The sequence below is a fragment of the Stegodyphus dumicola genome, chromosome 8 (assembly GCF_044657685.1).
Source record: "Stegodyphus dumicola isolate Sdum_Otavi_A_Nest chromosome 8, ASM4465768v1".
Lineage (NCBI taxonomy): Eukaryota > Metazoa > Arthropoda > Arachnida > Araneae > Eresidae > Stegodyphus > Stegodyphus dumicola.
In genome coordinates this window covers 167585793-167605893 of record NC_140775.1, presented here as the reverse complement: position 1 = coordinate 167605893, position 20101 = coordinate 167585793, and the positions used below count along the sequence as shown (strand labels likewise).

General features: G+C 37.4%; 1 protein-coding gene across 1 annotated transcript in view; it reads left to right on the top strand.

The window, feature by feature from the left end:
- The window catches only part of LOC118205237 (uncharacterized), a 79509-nt gene that overhangs the window by 35077 nt on the left and 24331 nt on the right, over nucleotides 1-20101 (top strand). Inside the window, exons 13-21 of the mRNA XM_085823049.1 lie at nucleotides 643-1092; nucleotides 3125-3355; nucleotides 3428-3574; nucleotides 5604-5843; nucleotides 5916-6068; nucleotides 8101-8550; nucleotides 10582-11010; nucleotides 13043-13501; nucleotides 15533-15988. Of these exons, the coding sequence (XP_085679175.1) occupies nucleotides 643-1092; nucleotides 3125-3355; nucleotides 3428-3574; nucleotides 5604-5843; nucleotides 5916-6068; nucleotides 8101-8550; nucleotides 10582-11010; nucleotides 13043-13501; nucleotides 15533-15988 (3015 nt within the window). The remainder of the gene's footprint in view (nucleotides 1-642; nucleotides 1093-3124; nucleotides 3356-3427; nucleotides 3575-5603; nucleotides 5844-5915; nucleotides 6069-8100; nucleotides 8551-10581; nucleotides 11011-13042; nucleotides 13502-15532; nucleotides 15989-20101) is intronic.

Sequence of the window (20101 nt, the reverse complement as noted above, 5' to 3'; positions counted from 1 at the left end):
ATGATGGATCAATGATCTGAAATTATTTTCAAGTTCAGTAAAGAGATACGTATTGTTTAATACCAATTATACGTCCTCCTTTAACTATTCGTAAAATCATAACTACTTAACTTTAGAAATTCCCATGGTTAACACATAGATTAGATGCATTCGATACATTATGTGTTTAGGTAACTGAAGACGTAGACAACACATTTTCATATCTATTTTTTAATCATCTAATCCTGTATCACCAGGCACCTCATTAAGAGAAAAATTTACATACCTCGGATAATATTTACAGACGCTTTACGGATTGGAGCGAGAGTACTTATATCGAATATGTAATAATTATTGCAGCCTTTTAAACGGAGAGTAATATTTTAAAATTCAGACAGTTTCTTCTTAAACGCGGTACGAATTCTCTGCTATACTCAAAAGATTGGTTTGCTTGGCCAAACATAAAAATTTTAAGCTACTAAACTTCTCAATTTTCTCCGATGTATGAAGCAAATTTTAGCTTCTAAAACTGTACTGAATTTTGACAATGTTCTGAAGAATCACTAAAAAGTGTAGAATCTTGTCTTCTTCTATTTAGTTGTAATATATTGTAACCGAAATACCGAGTGTTTATTTAAATCATAACATTTCTATTTTCGCAAGGTTATGGAGGTAGAGGATACGGTGGTGGATACGGAGGTCGTGGAGCTGGAGCTGGTGCCGCATCTGCTGCTGCTGCAGGAGCTGGTGCAGGACAACAAGGACAAGACCAAGGAGCTGCTGCCGCTGCCGCCGCAGCTGCTGCTGCCGCCGCTGCTGCCCAAGGTTATGGAGGTAGAGGTGGTTACGAACAAGGTGCTGGTGCTGCGGATGCTGCTGCTGCTGCTGCTGGAGCCGGAGCTGGTGCAGGGCAACAAAGACAAGACCAGGGAGCTGCTGCCGCCGCCGCTGCTGCCCAAGGTTATGGAGGTAGAGGAGGATACGGACAAGGTGCTGGTGCTGCGGGCGCTGCTGCTGCTGCTGCTGGAGCAGGAGCTGGTGCAGGACAACAAGATCAAGACCAACAAGCTGCTGCCGCCGCCGCCGCCGCTGCTGCTGCCGCTGCTGCAGGAGGTATGTTATTTGTCCTTTACATTTGCAGTAATTTTCCGAAATAGAACATAACACGAGAGTTTTGAAAGTGTCTACAGATACAGAACGCAGTCTGAATATTTCGGACATAGAAGCCTCAATTCTTGTTTGCGTTTCTAGGATATTAAATATTCATCTGTCCGTAAAGAATATATGAATTACGAAATGGGAAATATTCTTTCTCTTACACTCAAGGTTCGTAACAGAACTTTGCTAATGGCGTTTAATTAGATTTCACTAATTTCTAAGTTGAATTCCGAATTCAATTTAACTTTCAGTCATTATTCTGCGAATTTGTTAGATATGTTGTGATCGAAAATCTTTTGTCTAGCAAATATTTTACTTCCACTTAAATTGCAGAATGTACAATTAAATCTGAATTTGAACTGTTCAAAATTAATGGAAACTTACAAGGACATTCCATTGATCCTTTGTTGTAATTGGAACCTTGCTGCAGTTTCAAATGCTAACACATATGATTTGTTTTGCTTTCTTTTGTTTTATACGGGCTCAGCCCTTCCGCCTGATTTGTTGAACCTTATGAAGAAAAGCGGGCGAATCCCTTCCAACAACAAACGACACGAGCCAGCGAGCCGGCCGTGTCCAAGTAAAACTAAAATTAATTTAGCAGCTTAACAAAAAATAAATAAATAAATAAATAAAACTAGCAGAAAAAAACACATTTAAAGCCAAGCCTGGGAACTGAGTAACATAAAAATTAGCATAATGCAAAAATAACGAAATTATAAAAACGACCGTGAGAACCCTTCTCTACGAACCTCAAGACATCACAGAATATAAATAATAATATCAAAAGAAAATTGGGTTAGTAAACTAAAATGAATAACACGGCATATAAAAACACATTAACCGAGGAAATATAATATACTAAGGCATATGTATACAATACTTCCTCGGGTATCCGACGAAAATTCTGAAAAACTTTCAATTTTACGAATTCCTATTAATCTGTAATTTTGAGAACAGCTCTCTATAATGAAACACAAAAAATCCTGAAAGATACATACAGCAGAACGCGTAGCTCATTTATTTTTACATAAGAACAATTTCAATAAAACGAATATTCGACTTCAATGATATTTATTTAGTTTCGCAGTATTTTCATTCGTTGCGAACGCCGTATTTTCTAAGTCACTGTCCTGCTCATGTCATTATTAGTAATAAAAAAATTCATTTTTTTCGGTCGACTGTAATACGACATCAGAAGCACTTTGTATTTCTTCCTTTATAAAACACAAATAATCTACGATATCTAAAGGTGCCGTAAAAACTTAGCAAGGACATCCCATATTGTTTGTTTTTGCCAAGAATCTAAAAACGATTAGTAGCTTCGATAAATTCTTTGTTTCTTATGATGGATCAATGATCTGAAATTATTTTCAAGTTCAGTAAAAAGATACGTATTGTTTAATACCAATTATACGTCCTCCTTTAACTATTCGTAAAATCATAACTACTTAACTTTAGAAATTCCCATGGTTAACACATAGATTAGATGCATTCGATACATTATGTGTTTAGGTAACTGAAGACGTAGACAACACATTTTCATATCTATTTTTTAATCATCTAATCCTGTATCACCAGGCACCTCATTAAGAGAAAAATTTACATACCTCGGATAATATTTACAGACGCTTTACGGATTGGAGCGAGAGTACTTATATCGAATATGTAATAATTATTGCAGCCTTTTAAACGGAGAGTAATAATTTAAAATTCAGACAGTTTCTTCTTAAACGCGGTACGAATTCTCTGCTATACTCAAAAGAGTGGTTTGCTTGGCCAAACATAAAAATTTTAAGCTACTAAACTTCTCAATTTTCTCCGATGTATGAAGCAAATTTTAGCTTCTAAAACTGTACTGAATTTTGACAATGTTCTGAAGAATCACTAAAAAGTGTAGAATCTTGTCTTCTTCTATTTAGTTGTAATATATTGTAACCGAAATACCGAGTGTTTATTTAAATCATAACATTTCTATTTTCGCAAGGTTATGGAGGTAGAGGATACGGTGGTGGATACGGAGGTCGTGGAGCTGGAGCTGGTGCCGCATCTGCTGCTGCTGCAGGAGCTGGTGCAGGACAACAAGGACAAGACCAAGGAGCTGCTGCCGCTGCCGCCGCAGCTGCTGCTGCCGCCGCTGCTGCCCAAGGTTATGGAGGTAGAGGTGGTTACGAACAAGGTGCTGGTGCTGCCGGTGCTGCTGCTGGAGCCGGAGCTGGTGCAGGGCAACAAAGACAAGACCAGGGAGCTGCTGCCGCCGCCGCTGCTGCCGCTGCCGCTGTTGCCCAAGGTTATGGAGGTAGAGGAGGATACGGACAAGGTGCTGGTGCTGCGGGCGCTGCTGCTGCTGCTGCTGGAGCAGGAGCTGGTGCAGGACAACAAGATCAAGACCAACAAGCTGCTGCCGCCGCCGCTGCTGCTGCCGCTGCTGCAGGAGGTATGTTATTTGTCCTTTACATTTGCAGTAATTTTCCGAAATAGAACATAACACGAGAGTTTTGAAAGTGTCTACAGATACAGAACGCAGTCTGAATATTTCGGACATAGAAGCCTCAATTCTTGTTTGCGTTTCTAGGATATTAAATATTCATCTGTCCGTAAAGAATATATGAATTACGAAATGGGAAATATTCTTTCTCTTACACTCAAGGTTCGTAACAGAACTTTGCTAATGGCGTTTAATTAGATTTCACTAATTTCTAAGTTGAATTCCGAATTCAATTTAACTTTCAGTCATTATTCTGCGAATTTGTTAGATATGTTGTGATCGAAAATCTTTTGTCTAGCAAATATTTTACTTCCACTTAAATTGCAGAATGTACAATTAAATCTGAATTTGAACTGTTCAAAATTAATGGAAACTTACAAGGACATTCCATTGATCCTTTGTTGTAATTGGAACCTTGCTGCAGTTTCAAATGCTAACACATATGATTTGTTTTGCTTTGTTTTGTTTTATACGGGCTCAGCCCTTCCGCCTGATTTGTTGAACCTTATGAAGAAAAGCGGGCGAATCCCTTCCAACAACAAACGACACGAGCCAGCGAGCCGGCCGTGTCCAAGTAAAACTAAAATTAATTTAGCAGCTTAACAAAAAATAAATAAATAAAAAAAAACTAGCAGAAAAAAACACATTTAAAGCCAAGCCTGGGAACTGAGTAACATAAAAATTAGCATAATGCAAAAATAACGAAATTATAAAAACGACCGTGAGAACCCTTCTCTACGAACCTCAAGACATCACAGAATATAAATAATAATATCAAAAGAAAATTGGGTTAGTAAACTAAAAAGAATAACACGGCATATAAAAACACATTAACCGAGGAAATATAATATACTAAGGCATATGTATACAATACTTCCTCGGGTATCCGACGAAAATTCTGAAAAACTTTCAATTTTACGAATTCCTATTAATCTGTAATTTTGAGAACAGCACTCTATAATGAAACACAAAAAATCCTGAAAGATACATACAGCAGAACGCGTAGCTCATTTATTTTTACATAAGAACAATTTCAATAAAACGAATATTCGACTTCAATGATATTTATTTAGTTTCGCTGTATTTTCATTCGTTGCGAACGCCGTATTTTCTAAGTCACTGTCCTGCTCATGTCATTATTAGTAATAAAAAAATTCATTTTTTTCGGTCGACTGTAATACGACATCAGAAGCACTTTGTATTTCTTCCTTTATAAAACACAAATAATCTACGATATCTAAAGGTGCCGTAAAAACTTAGCAAGGACATCCCATATTGTTTGTTTTTGCCAAGAATCTAAAAACGATTAGTAGCTTCGATAAATTCTTTGTTTCTTATGATGGATCAATGATCTGAAATTATTTTCAAGTTCTGTAAAGAGATACGTATTGTCTGATACCAATTATACGTCCTCCTTTAACTATTCGTAAAATCATAACTACTTAACTTTAGAAATTCCCATGGTTAACACATAGATTAGATGCATTCGATACATTATGTGTTTAGGTAACTGAAGACGTAGAAAACACATTTTCATATCTATTTTTTAATCATCTAATCCTGTATCACCAGGCACCTCATTAAGAGAAAAATTTACATACCTCGGATAATATTTACAGACGCTTTACGGATTGGAGCGAGAGTACTTATATCGAATATGTAATAATTATTGCAGCCTTTTAAACGGAGAGTAATATTTTAAAATTCAGACAATTTCTTCTTAAACGCGGTACGAATTCTCTGCTATACTCAAAAGAGTGGTTTGCTTGGCCAAACATAAAAATTTTAAGCTACTAAACTTCTCAATTTTCTCCGATGTATGAAGCAAATTTTAGCTTCTAAAACTGTACTGAATTTTGACAATGTTCTGAAGAATCACTAAAAAGTGTAGAATCTTGTCTTCTTCTATTTAGTTGTAATATATTGTAACCGAAATACCGAGTGTTTATTTAAATCATAACATTTCTATTTTCGCAAGGTTATGGAGGTAGAGGATACGGTGGTGGATACGGAGGTCGTGGAGCTGGAGCTGGTGCCGCATCTGCTGCTGCTGCAGGAGCTGGTGCAGGACAACAAGGACAAGACCAAGGAGCTGCTGCCGCTGCCGCCGCAGCTGCTGCTGCCGCCGCTGCTGCCCAAGGTTATGGAGGTAGAGGTGGTTACCAACAAGGTGCTGGTGCTGCGGGTGCTGCTGCTGCTGCTGCTGGAGCCGGAGCTGGTGCAGGGCAACAAAGACAAGACCAGGGAGCTGCTGCCGCCGCCGCTGCTGCCGCTGCCGCTGCTGCCCAAGGTTATGGAGGTAGAGGAGGATACGGACAAGGTGCTGGTGCTGCGGGCGCTGCTGCTGCTGCTGCTGGAGCAGGAGCTGGTGCAGGACAACAAGATCAAGACCAACAAGCTGCTGCCGCCGCCGCCGCCGCTGCTGCTGCCGCTGCTGCAGGAGGTATGTTATTTGTCCTTTACATTTGCAGTAATTTTCCGAAATAGAACATAACACGAGAGTTTTGAAAGTGTCTACAGATACAGAACGCAGTCTGAATATTTCGGACATAGAAGCCTCAATTCTTGTTTGCGTTTCTAGGATATTAAATATTCATCTGTCCGTAAAGAATATATGAATTACGAAATGGGAAATATTCTTTCTCTTACACTCAAGGTTCGTAACAGAACTTTGCTAATGGCGTTTAATTAGATTTCACTAATTTCTAAGTTGAATTCCGAATTCAATTTAACTTTCAGTCATTATTCTGCGAATTTGTTAGATATGTTGTGATCGAAAATCTTTTGTCTAGCAAATATTTTACTTCCACTTAAATTGCAGAATGTACAATTAAATCTGAATTTGAACTGTTCAAAATTAATGGAAACTTACAAGGACATTCCATTGATCCTTTGTTGTAATTGGAACCTTGCTGCAGTTTCAAATGCTAACACATATGATTTGTTTTGCTTTGTTTTGTTTTATACGGGCTCAGCCCTTCCGCCTGATTTGTTGAACCTTATGAAGAAAAGCGGGCGAATCCCTTCCAACAACAAACGACACGAGCCAGCGAGCCGGCCGTGTCCAAGTAAAACTAAAATTAATTTAGCAGCTTAACAAAAAATAAATAAATAAATAAAAAAAACTAGCAGAAAAAAACACATTTAAAGCCAAGCCTGGGAACTGAGTAACATAAAAATTAGCATAATGCAAAAATAACGAAATTATAAAAACGACCGTAAGAACCCTTCTCTACGAACCTCAAGACATCACAGAATATAAATAATAATATCAAAAGAAAATTGGGTTAGTAAACTAAAAAGAATAACACGGCATATAAAAACACATTAACCAAGGAAATATAATATACTAAGGCATATGTATACAATACTTCCTCGGGTATCCGACGAAAATTCTGAAAAACTTTCAATTTTACGAATTCCTATTAATCTGTAATTTTGAGAACAGCTCTCTATAATGAAACACAAAAAATCCTGAAAGATACATACAGCAGAACGCGTAGCTCATTTATTTTTACATAAGAACAATTTCAATAAAACGAATATTCGACTTCAATGATATTTATTTAGTTTCGCTGTATTTTCATTCGTTGCGAACGCCGTATTTTCTAAGTCACTGTCCTGCTCATGTCATTATTAGTAATAAAAAAATTCATTTTTTTCGGTCGACTGTAATACGACATCAGAAGCACTTTGTATTTCTTCCTTTATAAAACACGAATAATCTACGATATCTAAAGGTGCCGTAAAAACTTAGCAAGGACATCCCATATTGTTTGTTTTTGCCAAGAATCTAAAAACGATTAGTAGCTTCGATAAATTCTTTGTTTCTTATGATGGATCAATGATCTGAAATTATTTTCAAGTTCAGTAAAGAGATACGTATTGTTTAATACCAATTATACGTCCTCCTTTAACTATTCGTAAAATCATAACTACTTAACTTTAGAAATTCCCATGGTTAACACATAGATTAGATGCATTCGATACATTATGTGTTTAGGTAACTGAAGACGTAGACAACACATTTTCATATCTATTATTTAATCATCTAATCCTGTATCACCAGGCACCTCATTAAGAGAAAAATTTACATACCTCGGATAATATTTACAGACGCTTTACGGATTGGAGCGAGAGTACTTATATCGAATATGTAATAATTATTGCAGCCTTTTAAACGGAGAGTAATATTTTAAAATTCAGACAGTTTCTTCTTAAACGCGGTACGAATTCTCTGCTATACTCAAAAGAGTGGTTTGCTTGGCCAAACATAAAAATTTTAAGCTACTAAACTTCTCAATTTTCTCCGATGTATGAAGCAAATTTTAGCTTCTAAAACTGTACTGAATTTTGACAATGTTCTGAAGAATCACTAAAAAGTGTAGAATCTTGTCTTCTTCTATTTAGTTGTAATATATTGTAACCGAAATACCGAGTGTTTATTTAAATTATAACATTTCTATTTTCGCAAGGTTATGGAGGTAGAGGATACGGTGGTGGATACGGAGGTCGTGGAGCTGGAGCTGGTGCCGCATCTGCTGCTGCTGCAGGAGCTGGTGCAGGACAACAAGGACAAGACCAAGGAGCTGCTGCCGCTGCCGCCGCAGCTGCTGCTGCCGCCGCTGCTGCCCAAGGTTATGGAGGTAGAGGTGGTTACGGACAAGGTGCTGGTGCTGCTGCTGCTGCTGCTGGAGCCGGAGCTGGTGCAGGGCAACAAAGACAAGACCAGGGAGCTGCTGCCGCCGCCGCTGCTGCCGCTGCCGCTGCTGCCCAAGGTTATGGAGGTAGAGGAGGATACGGACAAGGTGCTGGTGCTGCGGGCGCTGCTGCTGCTGCTGCTGGAGCAGGAGCTGGTGCAGGACAACAAGATCAAGACCAACAAGCTGCTGCCGCCGCCGCTGCTGCTGCCGCTGCTGCAGGAGGTATGTTATTTGTCCTTTACATTTGCAGTAATTTTCCGAAATAGAACATAACACGAGAGTTTTGAAAGTGTCTACAGATACAGAACGCAGTCTGAATATTTCGGACATAGAAGCCTCAATTCTTGTTTGCGTTTCTAGGATATTAAATATTCATCTGTCCGTAAAGAATATATGAATTACGAAATGGGAAATATTCTTTCTCTTACACTCAAGGTTCGTAACAGAACTTTGCTAATGGCGTTTAATTAGATTTCACTAATTTCTAAGTTGAATTCCGAATTCAATTTAACTTTCAGTCATTATTCTGCGAATTTGTTAGATATGTTGTGATCGAAAATCTTTTGTCTAGCAAATATTTTACTTCCACTTAAATTGCAGAATGTACAATTAAATCTGAATTTGAACTGTTCAAAATTAATGGAAACTTACAAGGACATTCCATTGATCCTTTGTTGTAATTGGAACCTTGCTGCAGTTTCAAATGCTAACACATATGATTTGTTTTGCTTTGTTTTGTTTTATACGGGCTCAGCCCTTCCGCCTGATTTGTTCAACCTTATGAAGAAAAGCGGGCGAATCACTTCCAACAACAAACGACACGAGCCAGCGAGCCGGCCGTGTCCAAGTAAAACTAAAATTAATTTAGCAGCTTAACAAAAAATAAATAAATAAATAAAAAAACTAGCAGAAAAAAACACATTTAAAGCCAAGCCTGGAAACTGAGTAACATAAAAATTAGCATAATGCAAAAATAACGAAATTATAAAAACGACCGTGAGAACCCTTCTCTACGAACCTCAAGACATCACAGAATATAAATAATAATATCAAAAGAAAATTGGGTTAGTAAACTAAAAAGAATAACACGGCATATAAAAACACATTAACCGAGGAAATATAATATACTAAGGCATATGTATACAATACTTCCTCGGGTATCCGACGAAAATTCTGAAAAACTTTCAATTTTACGAATTCCTATTAATCTGTAATTTTGAGAACAGCTCTCTATAATGAAACACAAAAAATCCTGAAAGATACATACAGCAGAACGCGTAGCTCATTTATTTTTACATAAGAACAATTTCAATAAAACGAATATTCGACTTCAATGATATTTATTTAGTTTCGCTGTATTTTCATTCGTTGCGAACGCCGTATTTTCTAAGTCACTGTCCTGCTCATGTCATTATTAGTAATAAAAAAATTCATTTTTTTCGGTCGACTGTAATACGACATCAGAAGCACTTTGTATTTCTTCCTTTATAAAACACAAATAATCTACGATATCTAAAGGTGCCGTAAAAACTTAGCAAGGACATCCCATATTGTTTGTTTTTGCCAAGAATCTAAAAACGATTAGTAGCTTCGATAAATTCTTTGTTTCTTATGATGGATCAATGATCTGAAATTATTTTCAAGTTCAGTAAAGAGATACGTATTGTTTAATACCAATTATACGTCCTCCTTTAACTATTCGTAAAATCATAACTACTTAACTTTAGAAATTCCCATGGTTAACACATAGATTAGATGCATTCGATACATTATGTGTTTAGGTAACTGAAGACGTAGACAACACATTTTCATATCTATTTTTTAATCATCTAATCCTGTATCACCAGGCACCTCATTAAGAGAAAAATTTACATACCTCGGATAATATTTACAGACGCTTTACGGATTGGAGCGAGAGTACTTATATCGAATATGTAATAATTATTGCAGCCTTTTAAACGGAGAGTAATATTTTAAAATTCAGACAGTTTTTTCTTAAACGCGGTACGAATTCTCTGCTATACTCAAAAGAGTGGTTTGCTTGGCCAAACATAAAAATTTTAAGCTACTAAACTTCTCAATTTTCTCCGATGTATGAAGCAAATTTTAGCTTCTAAAACTGTACTGAATTTTGACAATGTTCTGAAGAATCACTAAAAAGTGTAGAATCTTGTCTTCTTCTATTTAGTTGTAATATATTGTAACCGAAATACCGAGTGTTTATTTAAATCATAACATTTCTATTTTCGCAAGGTTATGGAGGTAGAGGATACGGTGGTGGATACGGAGGTCGTGGAGCTGGAGCTGGTGCCGCATCTGCTGCTGCTGCAGGAGCTGGTGCAGGACAACAAGGACAAGACCAAGGAGCTGCTGCCGCTGCTGCCCAAGGTTATGGAGGTAGAGGTGGTTACGGACAAGGTGCTGGTGCTGCGGGTGCTGCTGCTGCTGCTGCTGGAGCCGGAGCTGGTGCAGGGCAACAAAGACAAGACCAGGGAGCTACTGCCGCCGCCGCTGCTGCCGCTGCCCAAGGTTATGGAGGTAGAGGAGGATACGGACAAGGTGCTGGTGCTGCGGGCGCTGCTGCTGCTGCTGCTGGAGCAGGAGCTGGTGCAGGACAACAAGATCAAGACCAACAAGCTGCTGCCGCCGCCGCCGCCGCTGCTGCTGCCGCTACTGCAGGAGGTATGTTATTTGTCCTTTACATTTGCAGTAATTTTCCGAAATAGAACATAACACGAGAGTTTTGAAAGTGTCTACAGTTACAGAACGCAGTCTGAATATTTCGGACATAGAAGCCTCAATTCTTGTTTGCGTTTCTAGGATATTAAATATTCATCTGTCCGTAAAGAATATATGAATTACGAAATGGGAAATATTCTTTCTCTTACACTCAAGGTTCGTAACAGAACTTTGCTAATGGCGTTTAATTAGATTTCACTAATTTCTAAGTTGAATTCCGAATTCAATTTAACTTTCAGTCATTATTCTGCGAATTTGTTAGATATGTTGTGATCGAAAATCTTTTGTCTAGCAAATATTTTACTTCCACTTAAATTGCAGAATGTACAATTAAATCTGAATTTGAACTGTTCAAAATTAATGGAAACTTACAAGGACATTCCATTGATCCTTTGTTGTAATTGGAACCTTGCTGCAGTTTCAAATGCTAACACATATGATTTGTTTTGCTTTGTTTTGTTTTATACGGGCTCAGCCCTTCCGCCTGATTTGTTGAACCTTATGAAGAAAAGCGGGCGAATCCCTTCCAACAACAAACGACACGAGCCAGCGAGCCGGCCGTGTCCAAGTAAAACTAAAATTAATTTAGCAGCTTAACAAAAAATAAATAAATAAATAAATAAAACTAGCAGAAAAAAACACATTTAAAGCCAAGCCTGGGAACTGAGTAACATAAAAATTAGCATAATGCAAAAATAACGAAATTATAAAAACGACCGTGAGAACCCTTCTCTACGAACCTCAAGACATCACAGAATATAAATAATAATATCAAAAGAAAATTGGGTTAGTAAACTAAAAAGAATAACACGGCATATAAAAACACATTAACCGAGGAAATATAATATACTAAGGCATATGTATACAATACTTCCTCGGGTATCCGACGAAAATTCTGAAAAACTTTCAATTTTACGAATTCCTATTAATCTGTAATTTTGAGAACAGCTCTCTATAATGAAACACAAAAAATCCTGAAAGATACATACAGCAGAACGCGTAGCTCATTTATTTTTACATAAGAACAATTTCAATAAAACGAATATTCGACTTCAATGATATTTATTTAGTTTCGCTGTATTTTCATTCGTTGCGAACGCCGTATTTTCTAAGTCACTGTCCTGCTCATGTCATTATTAGTAATAAAAAAATTCATTTTTTTCGGTCGACTGTAATACGACATCAGAAGCACTTTGTATTTCTTCCTTTATAAAACACAAATAATCTACGATATCTAAAGGTGCCGTAAAAACTTAGCAAGGACATCCCATATTGTTTGTTTTTGCCAAGAATCTAAAAACGATTAGTAGCTTCGATAAATTCTTTGTTTCTTATGATGGATCAATGATCTGAAATTATTTTCAAGTTCAGTAAAGAGATACGTATTGTTTAATACCAATTATACGTCCTCCTTTAACTATTCGTAAAATCATAACTACTTAACTTTAGAAATTCCCATGGTTAACACATAGATTAGATGCATTCGATACATTATGTGTTTAGGTAACTGAAGACGTAGACAACACATTTTCATATCTATTTTTTAATCATCTAATCCTGTATCACCAGGCACCTCATTAAGAGAAAAATTTACATACCTCGGATAATATTTACAGACGCTTTACGGATTGGAGCGAGAGTACTTATATCGAATATGTAATAATTATTGCAGCCTTTTAAACGGAGAGTAATATTTTAAAATTCAGACAGTTTCTTCTTAAACGCGGTACGAATTCTCTGCTATACTCAAAAGAGTGGTTTGCTTGGCCAAACATAAAAATTTTAAGCTACTAAACTTCTCAATTTTCTCCGATGTATGAAGCAAATTTTAGCTTCTAAAACTGTACTGAATTTTGACAATGTTCTGAAGAATCACTAAAAAGTGTAGAATCTTGTCTTCTTCTATTTAGTTGTAATATATTGTAACCGAAATACCGAGTGTTTATTTAAATCATAACATTTCTATTTTCGCAAGGTTATGGAGGTAGAGGATACGGTGGTGGATACGGAGGTCGTGGAGCTGGAGCTGGTGCCGCATCTGCTGCTGCTGCAGGAGCTGGTGCAGGACAACAAGGACAAGACCAAGGAGCTGCTGCCGCTGCCGCCGCAGCTGCTGCTGCCGCCGCTGCTGCCCAAGGTTATGGAGGTAGAGGTGGTTACGGACAAGGTGCTGGTGCTGCGGGTGCTGCTGCTGCTGGAGCCGGAGCTGGTGCAGGGCAACAAAGACAAGACCAGGGAGCTGCTGCCGCCGCCGCTGCTGCCGCTGCCGCTGCTGCCCAAGGTTATGGAGGTAGAGGAGGATACGGACAAGGTGCTGGTGCTGCGGGCGCTGCTGCTGCTGCTGCTGGAGCAGGAGCTGGTGCAGGACAACAAGATCAAGACCAACAAGCTGCTGCCGCCGCCGCCGCCGCTGCTGCTGCCGCTGCTGCAGGAGGTATGTTATTTGTCCTTTACATTTGCAGTAATTTTCCGAAATAGAACATAACACGAGAGTTTTGAAAGTGTCTACAGATACAGAACGCAGTCTGAATATTTCGGACATAGAAGCCTCAATTCTTGTTTGCGTTTCTAGGATATTAAATATTCATCTGTCCGTAAAGAATATATGAATTACGAAATGGGAAATATTCTTTCTCTTACACTCAAGGTTCGTAACAGAACTTTGCTAATGGCGTTTAATTAGATTTCACTAATTTCTAAGTTGAATTCCGAATTCAATTTAACTTTCAGTCATTATTCTGCGAATTTGTTAGATATGTTGTGATCGAAAATCTTTTGTCTAGCAAATATTTTACTTCCACTTAAATTGCAGAATGTACAATTAAATCTGAATTTGAACTGTTCAAAATTAATGGAAACTTACAAGGACATTCCATTGATCCTTTGTTGTAATTGGAACCTTGCTGCAGTTTCAAATGCTAACACATATGATTTGTTTTGCTTTCTTTTGTTTTATACGGGCTCAGCCCTTCCGCCTGATTTGTTGAACCTTATGAAGAAAAGCGGGCGAATCCCTTCCAACAACAAACGACACGAGCCAGCGAGCCGGCCGTGTCCAAGTAAAACTAAAATTAATTTAGCAGCTTAACAAAAAATAAATAAATAAATAAAAAAACTAGCAGAAAAAAACACATTTAAAGCCAAGCCTGGGAACTGAGTAACATAAAAATTAGCATAATGCAAAAATAACGAAATTATAAAAACGACCGTGAGAACCCTTCTCTACGAACCTCAAGACATCACAGAATATAAATAATAATATCGAAAGAAAATTGGGTTAGTAAACTAAAAAGAATAACACGGCATATAAAAACACATTAACCGAGGAAATATAATATACTAAGGCATATGTATAGAATACTTCCTCGGGTATCCGACGAAAATTCTGAAAAACTTTCAATTTTACGAATTCCTATTAATCTGTAATTTTGAGAACAGCTCTCTATAATGAAACACAAAAAATCCTGAAAGATACATACAGCAGAACGCGTAGCTCATTTATTTTTACATAAGAACAATTTCAATAAAACGAATATTCGACTTCAATGATATTTATTTAGTTTCGCTGTATTTTCATTCGTTGCGAACGCCGTATTTTCTAAGTCACTGTCCTGCTCATGTCATTATTAGTAATAAAAAAATTCATTTTTTTCGGTCGACTGTAATACGACATCAGAAGCACTTTGTATTTCTTCCTTTATAAAACACAAATAATCTACGATATCTAAAGGTGCCGTAAAAACTTAGCAAGGACATCCCATATTGTTTGTTTTTGCCAAGAATCTAAAAACGATTAGTAGCTTCGATAAATTCTTTGTTTCTTATGATGGATCAATGATCTGAAATTATTTTCAAGTTCAGTAAAGAGATACGTATTGTTTAATACCAATTATACGTCCTCCTTTAACTATTCGTAAAATCATAACTACTTAACTTTAGAAATTCCCATGGTTAACACATAGATTAGATGCATTCGATACATTATGTGTTTAGGTAACTGAAGACGTAGACAACACATTTTCATATCTATTTTTTAATCATCTAATCCTGTATCACCAGGCACCTCATTAAGAGAAAAATTTACATACCTCGGATAATATTTACAGACGCTTTACGGATTGGAGCGAGAGTACTTATATCGAATATGTAATAATTATTGCAGCCTTTTAAACGGAGAGTAATATTTTAAAATTCAGACAGTTTCTTCTTAAACGCGGTACGAATTCTCTGCTATACTCAAAAGAGTGGTTTGCTTGGCCAAACATAAAAATTTTAAGCTACTAAACTTCTCAATTTTCTCCGATGTATGAAGCAAATTTTAGCTTCTAAAACTGTACTGAATTTTGACAGTGTTCTGAAGAATCACTAAAAAGTGTAGAATCTTGTCTTCTTCTATTTAGTTGTAATATATTGTAACCGAAATACCGAGTGTTTATTTAAATCATAACATTTCTATTTTCGCAAGGTTATGGAGGTAGAGGATACGGTGGTGGATACGGAGGTCGTGGAGCTGGAGCTGGTGCCGCATCTGCTGCTGCTGCAGGAGCTGGTGCAGGAAAACAAGGACAATACCAAGGAGCTGCTGCCGCTGCCGCCGCAGCTGCTGCTGCCGCCGCTGCTGCCCAAGGTTATGGAGGTAGAGGTGGTTACGGACAAGGTGCTGGTGCTGCGGGTGCTGCTGCTGCTGCTGCTGGAGCCGGAGCTGGTGCAGGGCAACAAAGACAAGACCAGGGAGCTGCTGCCGCCGCCGCTGCTGCCGCTGCCGCTGCTGCCCAAGGTTATGGAGGTAGAGGAGGATACGGACAAGGTGCTGGTGCTGCGGGCGCTGCTGCTGCTGCTGCTGGAGCAGGAGCTGGTGCAGGACAACAAGATCAAGACCAACAAGCTGCTGCCGCCGCTGCTGCTGCCGCTGCTGCAGGAGGTATGTTATTTCTCCTTTACATTTGCAGTAATTTTCCGAAATAGAACATAACACGAGAGTTTTGAAAGTGTCTACAGATACAGAACGCAGTCTGAATATTTCGGACATAGAAGCCTCAATTCTTGTTTGCGTTTCTAGGATATTAAATATTCATCTGTCCGTAAAGAATATATGAATTACGAAATGGGAAATATTCTTTCTCTTACACTCAAGGTTCGTAACAGAACTTTGCTAATGGCGTTTATTTAGATTTCACTAATTTCTAAGTTGAATTCCGAATTCAATTTAACTTTCAGTCATTATTCTGCGAATTTGTTAGATATGTTGTGATCGAAAATCTTTTGTCTAGCAAATATTTTACTTCCACTTAAATTGCAGAATGTACAATTAAATCTGAATTTGAACTGTTCAAAATTAATGGAAACTTACAAGGACATTCCATTGATCCTTTGTTGTAATTGGAACCTTGCTGCAGTTTCAAATGCTAACACATATGATTTGTTTTGCTTTGTTTTGTTTTATACGGGCTCAGCCCTTCCGCCTGATTTGTTGAACCTTATGAAGAAAAGCGGGCGAATCCCTTCCAACAACAAACGACACGAGCCAGCGAGCCGGCCGTGTCCAAGTAAAACTAAAATTAATTTAGCAGCTTAACAAAAAATAAATAAATAAATAAAAAAAACTAGCAGAAAAAAACACATTTAAAGCCAAGCCTGGGAACTGAGTAACATAAAAATTAGCATAATGCAAAAATAACGAAATTATAAAAACGACCGTGAGAACCCTTCTCTACGAACCTCAAGACATCACAGAATATAAATAATAATATCGAAAGAAAATTGGGTTAGTAAACTAAAAAGAATAACACGGCATATAAAAACACATTAACCGAGGAAATATAATATACTAAGGCATATGTATAGAATACTTCCTCGGGTATCCGACGAAAATTCTGAAAAACTTTCAATTTTACGAATTCCTATTAATCTGTAATTTTGAGAACAGCTCTCTATAATGAAACACAAAAAATCCTGAAAGATACATACAGCAGAACGCGTAGCTCATTTATTTTTACATAAGAACAATTTCAATAAAACGAATATTCGACTTCAATGATATTTATTTAGTTTCGCTGTATTTTCATTCGTTGCGAACGCCGTATTTTCTAAGTCACTGTCCTGCTCATGTCATTATTAGTAATAAAAAAATTCATTTTTTTCGGTCGACTGTAATACGACATCAGAAGCACTTTGTATTTCTTCCTTTATAAAACACAAATAATCTACGATATCTAAAGGTGCCGTAAAAACTTAGCAAGGACATCCCATATTGTTTGTTTTTGCCAAGAATCTAAAAACGATTAGTAGCTTCGATAAATTCTTTGTTTCTTATGATGGATCAATGATCTGAAATTATTTTCAAGTTCAGTAAAGAGATACGTATTGTTTAATACCAATTATACGTCCTCCTTTAACTATTCGTAAAATCATAACTACTTAACTTTAGAAATTCCCATGGTTAACACATAGATTAGATGCATTCGATACATTATGTGTTTAGGTAACTGAAGACGTAGACAACACATTTTCATATCTATTTTTTAATCATCTAATCCTGTATCACCAGGCACCTCATTAAGAGAAAAATTTACATACCTCGGATAATATTTACAGACGCTTTACGGATTGGAGCGAGAGTACTTATATCGAATATGTAATAATTATTGCAGCCTTTTAAACGGAGAGTAATATTTTAAAATTCAGACAGTTTCTTCTTAAACGCGGTACGAATTCTCTGCTATACTCAAAAGAGTGGTTTGCTTGGCCAAACATAAAAATTTTAAGCTACTAAACTTCTCAATTTTCTCCGATGTATGAAGCAAATTTTAGCTTCTAAAACTGTACTGAATTTTGACAGTGTTCTGAAGAATCACTAAAAAGTGTAGAATCTTGTCTTCTTCTATTTAGTTGTAATATATTGTAACCGAAATACCGAGTGTTTATTTAAATCATAACATTTCTATTTTCGCAAGGTTATGGAGGTAGAGGATACGGTGGTGGATACGGAGGTCGTGGAGCTGGAGCTGGTGCCGCATCTGCTGCTGCTGCAGGAGCTGGTGCAGGAAAACAAGGACAATACCAAGGAGCTGCTGCCGCTGCCGCCGCAGCTGCTGCTGCCGCCGCTGCTGCCCAAGGTTATGGAGGTAGAGGTGGTTACGGACAAGGTGCTGGTGCTGCGGGTGCTGCTGCTGCTGCTGCTGGAGCCGGAGCTGGTGCAGGGCAACAAAGACAAGACCAGGGAGCTGCTGCCGCCGCCGCTGCTGCCGCTGCCGCTGCTGCCCAAGGTTATGGAGGTAGAGGAGGATACGGACAAGGTGCTGGTGCTGCGGGCGCTGCTGCTGCTGCTGCTGGAGCAGGAGCTGGTGCAGGACAACAAGATCAAGACCAACAAGCTGCTGCCGCCGCCGCCGCCGCTGCTGCTGCCGCTGCTGCAGGAGGTATGTTATTTCTCCTTTACATTTGCAGTAATTTTCCGAAATAGAACATAACACGAGAGTTTTGAAAGTGTCTACAGATACAGAACGCAGTCTGAATATTTCGGACATAGAAGCCTCAATTCTTGTTTGCGTTTCTAGGATATTAAATATTCATCTGTCCGTAAAGAATATATGAATTACGAAATGGGAAATATTCTTTCTCTTACACTCAAGGTTCGTAACAGAACTTTGCTAATGGCGTTTATTTAGATTTCACTAATTTCTAAGTTGAATTCCGAATTCAATTTAACTTTCAGTCATTATTCTGCGAATTTGTTAGATATGTTGTGATCGAAAATCTTTTGTCTAGCAAATATTTTACTTCCACTTAAATTGCAGAATGTACAATTAAATCTGAATTTGAACTGTTCAAAATTAATGGAAACTTACAAGGACATTCCATTGATCCTTTGTTGTAATTGGAACCTTGCTGCAGTTTCAAATGCTAACACATATGATTTGTTTTGCTTTGTTTTGTTTTATACGGGCTCAGCCCTTCCGCCTGATTTGTTGAACCTTATGAAGAAAAGCGGGCGAATCCCTTCCAACAACAAACGACACGAGCCAGCGAGCCGGCCGTGTCCAAGTAAAACTAAAATTAATTTAGCAGCTTAACAAAAAATAAATAAATAAATAAATAAAACTAGCAGAAAAAACACATTTAAAGCCAAGCCTGGGAACTGAGTAACATAAAAATTAGCATAATGCAAAAATAACGAAATTATAAAAACGACCGTGAGAACCCTTCTCTACGAACCTCAAGACATCACAGAATATAAATAATAATATCAAAAGAAAATTGGGTTAGTAAACTAAAAAGAATAACACGGCATATAAAAACACATTAACCGAGGAAATATAATATACTAAGGCATATGTATACAATACTTCCTCGGGTATCCGACGAAAATTCTGAAAAACTGTCAATTTTACGAATTCCTATTAATCTGTAATTTTGAGAACAGCTCTCTATAATGAAACACAAAAAATCCTGAAAGATACATACAGCAGAACGCGTAGCTCATTTATTTTTACATAAGAACAATTTCAATAAAACGAATATTCGACTTCAATGATATTTATTTAGTTTCGCTGTATTTTCATTCGTTGCGAACGCCGTATTTTCTAAGTCACTGTCCTGCTCATGTCATTATTAGTAATAAAAAAATTCATTTTTTTCGGTCGACTGTAATACGACATCAGGAGCACTTTGTATTTCTTCCTTTATAAAACACAAATAATCTACGATATCTAAAGGTGCCGTAAAAACTTAGCAAGGACATCCCATATTGTTTGTTTTTGCCAAGAATCTAAAAACGATTAGTAGCTTCGATAAATTCTTTGTTTCTTATGATGGATCAATGATCTGAAATTATTTTCAAGTTCAGTAAAGAGATACGTATTGTTTAATACCAATTATACGTCCTCCTTTAACTATTCGTAAAATCATAACTACTTAACTTTAGAAATTCCCATGGTTAACACATAGATTAGATGCATTCGATACATTATGTGTTTAGGTAACTGAAGACGTAGACAACACATTTTCATATCTATTTTTTAATCATCTAATCCTG